The following is a 10785-nucleotide window of genomic DNA, read 5'->3' on the forward strand; positions in this document are numbered from 1 at the left end:
AGGTGGACTACATTCGTATTGCCTTCTATTTCCCCTGGATAGATGGTTCATTTTGTAAACAGGGACCCTTAGCCTGTTCCTGGACGACTAAGGTAATTGTAGAAAAGAAATATTTAGGAACAAAACGTTTATATGTCTTAAAAATGAAGAAAAAAAGATAAATTTGGGATCAATCAAAAAGAAACTACATATTAATTGACATAAACATAAAATTCTAAACGAACAAAAGCAGTTTTTGTAAGGGGGATTAAGCAGTACATATAAGCAACTGTCCCAAGTCAGGAGCCTCTGGCCTTTGTTAGTCTTGTATTATTTTAATTTTAGTTTTTTGTGTACAATTTGGAAATTAGTATGGCGTTCATTATCACTGAACTAGTATATATTTGTTTAGGGAGGACGCCTCCGGGTGCGGGAATTTCTCGCTACATTGAAGACCTGTTGGTGACCTTCTGCTGTTGTTTTTTTATTTGGTCGGGTTTTTGTCTCTTTGACATATTCCTCATTTCCATTCTCAATTTTTTTTAGTTCAATAATTTGAACTAAACAATCTCTTGTCATCTCCAGCATTGGTAGAACAAGAAGCACAGTAAAAATTAAGTAAACTAAAACAAAACACGCTTTAAAAATTGTAGTTGGTTTTTTTTAAAGGGAAAGCAAATGTTTACAAAATCAATAATAAAATAAATTCTATCTGTATGCGATATTAAGATTGCTCTTAAATACTTTAAGTAAGCTGAAGCTATTGTGTCTGTTAAATATTCATCAACAGATGGGTTGAATTTTAAATATTATTATATACATTCACCGTTTTGATAATTTGTTATCCTTCTTCATCTATGTCTTAGAATCAGACAAAAAATATTAAAGTCATCTCAAGAGCGTGTGTTATTCATTTAGTACTAGTATTAATACTCCGAACTGGATTTGAATGCGGCAACCATATGTCTAAGTCTTTTGCACTCCTTCTTACTTTACCATACGTTTCGTCGTTTAAAGGGTTTTCGACACGTTCTGACACATAATCTCGGTTTTCAAGCATGCGCTGTCTTTTCTTTTTTAATCTCATTGCCGTTTTCTTAGATAATCGACCTCGTTTTGGCAGCTCTTCCCACCTTGTTGATATTCTTGGAGTTACGTTTTGATGATTAATATAGAAAACGTTCCCGGTAACATCCATTCTTTTCCGGTGACTTTCAAGTGGTTCTCGACAACATCGACAACAACCGAAAAACCAACTACACACCCCAAGGTAACCACAGCAACCATACAACGCACAGCATCCATAGAAATCAATGCATCCACAGACATCACAACTTCCACCATAATCACAACATCCCCCACAGCAGCCAAATTGTTCGTCGTCATCAGAATTCAAAGCACGAACTCGATTGCGGCGACGATACCTGAAAGACAAGAATGAAAAAATAGATTTCGAAAAATAAAGAAGCAATTAATGTTAACTTATTGTCCACTTATCTGTACTAATATGCATTATTGTTAAGGAGGAAGCGTAACCCCGCTTCCGAGTGCGGGATTTTCTCACTGTGTTGAAGACCCATTAGTAGACTTGGGATGTTTTCGTTCCTTTGGTCGGGTTGTTGTCTCTTTGGCACATTCTCCGTTTTCATTCTCATTTATATTACCAATTTTCTCTGTATATCAGTGTCAAAATTGGAAAGTTGGCCTAACGTATTCAAAATTTAATAGCAAAGTGCATATGTACATTTTAATGCACTCAATAGACGATGCGACAACATTAAAAAAAGACAGTTGTATATATTATATGTTTTTCAGTGCTACAATTGCAGTTAAAGACTATCAATTACTAACCAAAATTTGTATGTTTTCTGATAGTTTTGTTTAGCTTTACTTTAGGTACAGTGTTTGTATGGTAAAGATGTCCTGTCGAAGTATATTTCAGTAACGATTTAAAACATTTTGAAATAAGCCATGATGTGAAATAATTCAAACACAAAAATTGGCTAGTTCTCTCTTTCAAATATGACAGAACTGTTAGTGTAATGTTTAAACGACCATTTTCGAATAATATCGATATTGATTAATTGTTGAGTTACAACAGCAACAAATAATTAAAGATAAAATCAAGTTTGCAGTTGAAGAACCAAATATTCCAAAAGTTTTACTGAAAAAAAGAATCTACGCCTTTAACTAGCATCAGTTCTACTGCCATATTTTAGAAGTTCTTGTGACTATTCATCTATTCTTAGAATCATTTCCAAAACAGTGTGGTCCTGGCCATTGATTGACGACCTAAATTATCCCATTGACTGGGACAGATAAGGTGAACGTTTGTCTGTAACGACCATTGCTCACTTCTTACTTTTTATAGAATTTAAACTGTGGGGTCACAAAAGGTTCTTAACGCCTTTAATAATAAAATAATTCGAAAAATTATTCAGGAATAACCTTTATGTTTTGATTTATATTATTGATATAAATCAATACATCGTATTATTCCGGATTAGTTTTTCGAATTGCTTTATTTAGGTGTTGAGAACCTTTGGTGACCCCACAGATTCAGTGTCTTTAACAAGTACATAGTGAGCAGTGATTGTTTCCGACAAACTTTCACCTAATCTGTCCCAGTCAATGGGATAGTTTAGGTCGTCAATCAATAGCCAGGACCACACTGTTTTGAATATGATTCTATAGAAGATCTTTGAGGTTTGTACTTCATTGTAGATAGTAGTGTGCGCTTTCCATTTATTTTTTTTACTTTTGGACCAGCATAAACCCGCCTAGGAGTGCGTGGTTTGCTCGCTGCGTTAAAGAACAATTGGTTGTTTTTCGGCTATTTGGTCGGGTTGACTCTTCGATGCATTCCTATTCTCTATTTTATTGTTATGAGTGTCGAATATTAATTTTCCTTATATATATAAATTGAAATAAAAAAATGTCGATTTTGGTTGTTAATATTTCTTTTTTTCTGCTTTTTTATTTGTGTTTGTACATACATTTTACTTGAGTATATCCGATTCTTTAAAAGAATGCACGTTGGCTTACCTGTGTCGTTTTGTGCAATACAAACATAATGCTGTTATAATAGCGATGGTAAGCAAAAGTCCTAAACCAATCAGCAACCAGAACCAAACTGAAAAATAAGTAGAACAATTTTTTTAACAATTCAATTTATGCAAATCCATGAGAAATGCTCACACAGACTTGCTACAGGAGGGTGTTTGGGTTATAGCCTTTATTGAAATTGGAATGTACCTAGATTAATAAAACGGTGGTAAAAAAAATAGATGGATTTGAAATGCTGATGTATTGAACTTCCCTACGACTTTCTCTTAAAATATTGTATGAAAACAAGTCAAGCTAACACCTTTCAAATCTTCGATTTGAATATGGCAGGTATACCTATTACTTTGTACAATGCATAAAATGAGATGAAGGGTTCACATCATTGAGAAAGCAACCCACGTACATTTTGTACACAAATAACCAAAAGACTTCTAGAGTACGGTCGTCAGTCATATACAGCAGCTACTGAGTACACCATATGTTAAGCACACGCATATTCTTCAACTTCATTTTTGCAACAGATTTCTGATTTCTTTCCGCAGCAGTTTTATATATAAAACAAGGTCCAGTACATCAACCTCCAATAATTGTATACGTGTTTTAAACTTAAAGGTAGGATGCGAACCATAGCTATACCGGCATTGTTGTGAGGTTTTTCGGAAAATGTGATAAAGTTATAAATGTCAACAGCGGCTTTTGTTTTCTCTCTTTCTCTCTTACTTTCTGAAAGATGAAGAAAGAAGGATATTTTTTACCAAGCCCAAAATAATATCCGAGATAAAGCGACGAATTGTGTTTGAAGAAAAACATTTTTTTTTTCGGTTAGTGATGCTGATCTTCAATAAGAAACATTGATTAAGACTTTATTTTTTTACATACGTTTTAACCAATTTAAAAAGTGTATTATTCAGAGTCTTCCGTATCTATATTCCTGTAGTTTTCAATATATTTTATATTGCGACATAGTGAACGAAACAAATAGTGTGAAGACTTTAGTTCTTCAAGTTATCTCTTTATTTATCTTATCTATATATCTTTTCATTTTTACCTTAAAATTTGGTTAATTTGATGTATCTTAACAAATATAAAAACCTTACTAACCATCATCAATAAAATCCAAAGAACATTTAGGTGAACCAATCCAATGTGTGCCATTACATGTTATTGTTGGAGTCCCCGTTTGTTTATAACTATCATGACACACAAATCCCACTTCATCGTCTTTAGCATATGCAGATTTAGATCCCGTGGGGAATCCATGAGGAATAGTACCCGGAGTGCTACACATTTTCTACATCACTGTGTATAATAGACTAAATATACTTCGCAGTACTTTTAAAATAAAGATAGTATTTGTGTACTACTGACTAATTGGCAACGGTTACTGCAAATCAAACAAACCCAAAGAAAGTAAAGGGAAATTTATTACAGTCCGTCAATATCACGATTTGAAGAATTTACTTGATAAAGGTTTCGTTGCTGACAATTTACCAGTTTTGAATACTTCATTACTATATAATAAAACGCTTTACCTTTCACACAGAAAAGAAACTGTTCTTTTAGTTAATTGTAGTTTTAGTAGAGTTCACTGATTTAAAAATATATAATTTTCAATAAAACATGTTATTAGTACTGAATAACAGGTTTTCTAACTGATTGATTGATTCTTGATTGCTTAACGTCAGTAGCAAATATTTCATGCATGCACAAGACGACAGTGGTTTTCTTGGATTGATTATTTGCAAGCAGCGATATCAACCTTAAACCTCAAATCAAACATGTGATATCACTTCAGAGAACATGGCTGATATGTTGTTACCTTCATATTGTAATCGAGACAAAAAGTTTCAAATACTTAAAACTTTTAGACACCAAATCCTAAAAATGATATACAGAAAACAGTTAATAGTCTGCTGTCAGATTTGTCAGCAGAGTTGTAATAATTGCTTTTTGTCCAATTACATAAGTCATTATCTTTAATATACAGTCATTGAATTCTTTTTACCATACTCACACCAAATTACTAAATGTTATTTGGATAACATCTTTTGGGTGTGGTAGTTCGTGAACATTATTTTCTACTGCAATTTGCACTTATTCATTTAAATCTATATTGTATATATTCCAGACTATCTAATGAATGTCTGCTTATTTTTCTTGTCATTGGCTTGCTGTCACATTTGCGTATACCTAACATCTTCTTATACACATTCAAAACAAGGACCGAAGCTCATTCACTCGCCAACCAACACAGGTCTCATGGAAAGTTTAGTTTAGTCAACAAACTTGCTTCGGGAGTTGTTTCTATGATACATATTCTAGTAAATCACTGTAATTTTCAAATCCGTGTTCTTAGAACGCTTAAGCTGGTTGTAATGTTTTCATTTATATTGTTGTTTATTTGTTCGGTTTTCAGGTTTTTTTTAAACATTTTTTATCATCTTTAGAATTTATTGTTTTAGAGTGTTGAATCTGAATAAAAAAGCGATAAACTTATTTAAAGCTTCCGTTGATTTTTTTTTTTTAATCTCGTTTGATTCTTAAAAGCAATAATAAGCATTGTTCATTTCAAATTTGTAAGTGAAAAATACTCAATACCAACAGGTTGTATATAATCCAACAAAACAAATTCAATTAGTTTTCTTACTTTACTTCCAGAATACAAATATATCTAATCAGCTAAGAAATGGCGACCAAGGAAACTGACACAAACAATTAGTTTATCGTTAAGTTTACTTGTAATGAGAATGACATTTTTCATGCTCGTATTTGTTTATGATAATAAATTTTCACTACACAATAATATAAAATCAGATTTGCAACATAAATCTATTTAAAATCACATCAGTGAAGTTTAACCTAACATATACTTTTGGTTCATATCAATTTATATATCGATTGAACTGTGAACTAAGTACTTTAAAGAATGTGATTTATTTCAATACTTACGTTGGAGTTTGTGACGTATATTGCGATAAAGCTTATACTGGTATTTAGGTGTTTTTTTTCTAGTTTTTGTTTGTTATGTATATTACAAATCCATGTTTTTTACAAACATGCGCTTATTACTTTTCACGCTGCTAATATTGATGTTCACGAAGGATTTTTTTTTTTTACTTTATATATATTATATTTTTATAATAAGAGAGATGTGAGATGTTCGTCCATAACCCAACAACACACAAAAGTTAAAACACATCTTAGACTAGTGACTGGCATCGTTGACTGAGTTGTCTAGTAAGTTCATCTACATGTACTTCATTATTAGCCTGCCAACACTGCGAGTATGAAAACCCGAACGTGGCAAGTCCGTTCGACTCAAATATTAATTCACTAGTCCAAATGTCTCTTGTTCTCTTCGAACGCTCTGTTTATTTGCCAATAACAACCGACAACCACAAATTAGACTTTGGGCTGAAAGTGATATTAACACAAAAACTGTTGTATTTATAATTAAGAGATTTATATCATTAATAAAAATAATGTCTATTTAATAAAATTATGAAGCAGCTGGTCAAATATATCCGTTTTCGATATGATACAATAAATATCGATAATATAATTTACTTTCAGTATTTAAAATACAAATACTTTAGAGTATTGTTTCTCTAGTTAAAACGATTGACGTCGATATTAGACGATTGACACAGATATTAATGCACAAAGTACGGTGACCTATAGTTGTTATATCTGTTTCATTTTTGGTCTTTTGTGGATAGTTGTCTCATTGGCAATCATACCACATCTTCTTTTTATAATATATGCTTTCTGGTATATTTTCCATCAGACACGCGTGGGACAAGTTTTCATGTTGCGTTTGGTTCAATGTTGCTCGTCCTTTTGTCTGTTTTAGTTTTATTCCCATGTCATTTTCAGTTGGGTTTTTTTCGACTTATGATTTTGGATATCCCTTTGATGTCTTTCGCCTTTCTCTTTTATGAATTCTTCAAGATTCAGATAATCTGCATATTAACTTTCATAACAATCCCAAAAAGCCAAACAAACGTCTCCATTCTATGCATCAGGTGAGCAATATTAGTTTTCCGTATAATCTACTTATTGTTAAACTTCTTTAGTGTATTTGTCTAGACATATTTCAAACAAAAGAATAAGATTTGATATATATTGACATATGTCCTGAAATGCCTCTTTCAAATAGGGATCTTTATATAAAATTCCAGAAACGTCAGGATTGTTATATGGACTTGTTTAATGAGAACATGTTTCAACAATGTTGGCATTAATCTTTATGAAATGATTTCACTATAACTCAAAAATCACGAAATATGGAAAGAAATTTGTTTGAACGTATCAAATTATGTATTTGAAGAACGTAATGGTTTACTTTACAGGGTTGGGTCTTCAGAATGAATAAGACATTACGTAACATATCTTCTCTTTTCTGTTACTGTACCTGATATTCTTACTTATTAATAAGATGGGGTTATTTTCAATTTTAATATTGACGTATTTGTACTGAAGTTATTGTTAACTATCTTTCTCATATTAATCTATCTCTTGTATATACAATAATGTTATTATAGATCACAATTAGTTTGCCCTACATGATACTTGAAGACTGATTTGCACTGGTTGGTCATTCAGGTAAAATGTTTGTAACGCATATGAAAAAAAGAAAATAGTTCACCTGAACTTGAACTCGCATTTTCTTTTCTTAACCTTTTTTTATGTGTGAAATTTCAATATTTTAGAAGATACTTAAAATAAATGAAAACCGTAAAAAAAACCAGTCATTTTTAGATTAAGGGTAGGTTGAGAAGTTACAAACATGTTTAATCCCGCCACATTTCCTTTTGTACAATAACGCACCTGTGTCAAGTCAGGAGCCTTGAGACGGTTTCAAAAGAAAAATACGACTAAAAATGTTCGTATTAGTCTACTGAATTGTTAATGACTTATTGTTTGGTACATAAGGCGTTATTTTTTACGTTCGTTTTATATTTTTCATGTAACTGAGACTTTTATGAGGTTTTCTCATTGTCGAAGGGTAACAGTTGGTATACATTTACCAACTACCAATTTCCGTTGTCAACCATACCACATCTCCTTATTTTATATGTATCCCGTTGGATTTGTTCTTCGTAAATTGTTTACTTATAAATAGGCCTTTAATTTTTCTCGTTTAAATGTTTTACATTTTTAAGGTATGGCCCTTTAATTTATAATCGACTATACGGTATGGGATTTCCTCATTGTTGAAGGGTGTACGGTTGTTCTACATTTGCCTACTACCACTTTGTTTGACCTCTTGTAGGTATTTTGTTTCATTTTCAATCATAGCACATCTTTTAATTTCATATTAACCCCGGTAGATTTGTTTTCGTTATTGTTTACTAATAAATAGGCGCATAAATGTTTTACATTTTTCGGGGCCTTTTATAGTCGACTATAGGGTATGAATTTTCTAATTTGTGTAAAAAGAGGGCCGACACACACCAGAAGGACATTCAAACTCACAAAATCGTTAATAAACTGACAACGCCATGTCTAAAAAAAAACAAAAACAAACAGACAAAAAATAGTACACAAGACACGACGTAGAAAAATAATTAAAATACTAAGCAACACGAACACCGCAAAACACTGTGGGGGAGCTGAGGTGCTCCGGAAGGGGTAGCAGAGCCTGCCTCACAGGTAAAAAAATGTAGCACCTGTCGCGCGCGTTGCTCATATTATCATAAGCCCGGTATATAGTCTAATTCGGTACGTCACATTAGTGAAAAGGGAAGGGGATTGTAGTTACGACATAAAGAACATATCCTATATCATCTGTAAAACGGATATTAAGAACGATTAACCAACTAGTGATGGCGTTCGTATGGTGGGCTTAGAATTGCTCTCTACCACTTTATTTTAACTCTGGTGGTTATTTGTTTCATTGGGAAATTATACAAAATTTTCTTATTTTTAAATTAATGTGCATAATACATGTATATACTTACCATCATCTTTGATATTTAAAGTACATTCTGGTAGTGTGCTCCAGTGAGATCCATTGCAGGTAATTATTGGACTTCCGACCAGACTGTAACCTTGGTGACAGATATATCCCACAGCTTCATGGTTGCCATAACGACTCTTCGTAGACGTCGTGTAACCGTCTGATATAGTTCCAGGCTCACTGCATACCATGACGGAAAAAAATCAATGAAACTCCAATGTTTTTCATTAAATAAAACACAAGTTTTTCCAGCTTATACCGTTCTGCGTTTTGTCGAATAATTATAGACCCTGTTAGTTTGGTGGGATAATTTAAAAGGTGACATAAATTTATAAGTTAAATTTATCCCATGTCAAGTATTCTTTTATGGTTTATGTAATTTTAAACATAATTCAGAAACTGTTAAAGTACAGGATGTTTCAGCCTTTACAATATATGAACATAAATTAAAGGATAAATCCAATCTTTTTACCATTTTATAGAAATGATTAAACTATAAGACTTGGTTGAGACGCCTCTTGTGTACTCTAACCTGAATTAATAACATATATACATATAGCTAAAGTCAAATACTTAGAGAAAGTACATCGATGCTCGAAAATATGTATAAACTGGAAATATGCAATTGTAAAAGAACAATGCATGTCCTTAGAGATAGCCGTGAATATTATAAAGTCGTACAGTTTGTATTGCTGTTCTCCGTCTTACATTTTACAGAGGTCCACAATATGATAAAACAAGAATGTGTCCATAGTACACGTATGCCCCATCCGCACTATCATTTTCTATGTTCAGTGGACCGCGAAAATGGGGTAAAAACTCTAGTTCGGCATTCAAATTAGAAAGATCATATCATAGGGAACATGTGTGCTAAATTTCAAGTTGATTGGATTTCGACTTCATCAAAACTATCTGGACCAAAAGTTTTAACCTGAAGCGGGAAAGATGGACGAACGACCGGACGGACGAACGAACGGAAGCACAGACCAGAAAACATAATGCCCCTAAATGAGGCATAAAAATCATAATTTACCACAATTACAAACTTTTTTTTCTTCAACACAGTTGATGAATATAATATGTAAGTACTAGTATATGATTTCGAAGTAAACCATAATACATGTACTAAATATAAAATTGAGTACATATACAGTTTAAAAGGCAAACAATACACACGTCCATATGTACTTGGAATAAATTAAATATGCACATGCTGTTGGTTTATCCGAAGTCCATGACAATGATGCATAATAGCAATTCTTTTTAGATCTCACATTTTCAATACACAATCATTAATTTGAAAAAAATGAATTACCGGGTGTTGCACGTCTACATTTAGCCATGTAAGATTGTTGTGAAAGTGTCATTTTGTCTCTTGTGGAGAGTTGTATCATTGGCAATCAGACCACATCTTCTTTTTTATTTAAAATTCATATTTTCAAATTCAATAAAATTGAGAATGGAAACGTGGAGAGAGGCAACAACCCGACCAAAGAACAGAAAACAGCCCAAGACTACCAATGGATCTTCAACACAGCTCATAAAGTTGACTTAACTGAAGTAAATCCATTATTTTGTTTGCCTACTTTCTTTCTAACGTGTAAAGTCAGTCAAATAAATTTAGAAAGTCTACAGATTTGACATGGTTTTTAAAAAAGGAGGCCGAAAAATTGACACAAAGAATTGACTTCAAAGCTTTCCAAGGAATCTTCAAAAGATAAACCAATCAAAACTGCATTGCTTGCAGTCTAGCAATTCTTGTCTAAAAGTATGTGCTT

General features: G+C 32.5%; 1 protein-coding gene across 1 annotated transcript; it reads right to left on the reverse strand.

Moving 5' to 3' along the window:
- Nucleotides 1–529: 529 nt before the first annotated feature.
- Nucleotides 530–4416, reverse strand: LOC134708064 (uncharacterized). The gene is made up of 3 exons (XM_063568359.1): nt 4147–4416; nt 3025–3112; nt 530–1403 (listed from the first exon to the last, which is right to left on the reverse strand). The coding sequence occupies exons 1-3, from the start codon at nt 4331–4333 to the stop codon at nt 890–892; spliced, it is 789 nt and encodes a 262-aa protein (XP_063424429.1). The 5' UTR covers nt 4334–4416; the 3' UTR covers nt 530–889.
- Nucleotides 4417–10785: the final 6369 nt, after the last annotated feature.

This window comes from Mytilus trossulus, chromosome 1 (assembly GCF_036588685.1).
Source record: "Mytilus trossulus isolate FHL-02 chromosome 1, PNRI_Mtr1.1.1.hap1, whole genome shotgun sequence".
Classification (NCBI taxonomy): domain Eukaryota; kingdom Metazoa; phylum Mollusca; class Bivalvia; order Mytilida; family Mytilidae; genus Mytilus; species Mytilus trossulus.

Excerpts from the sequence above, each read along its gene's own strand:
- LOC134708064 (XM_063568359.1), bottom strand. The coding sequence starts at position 4,333 with ATGTGTAGCACTCCGGGTACTATTCCTCATGGATTCCCCACGGGATCT. Across the intron at positions 3,113-4,146 it reads TTTGGATTTTATTGATGATG|TTTGGTTCTGGTTGCTGATT; the intron begins GTTAGTAAGGTT and ends CTTATTTTTCAG. Across the intron at positions 1,404-3,024 it reads TATTGCACAAAACGACACAG|GTATCGTCGCCGCAATCGAG; the intron begins GTAAGCCAACGT and ends CTTGTCTTTCAG.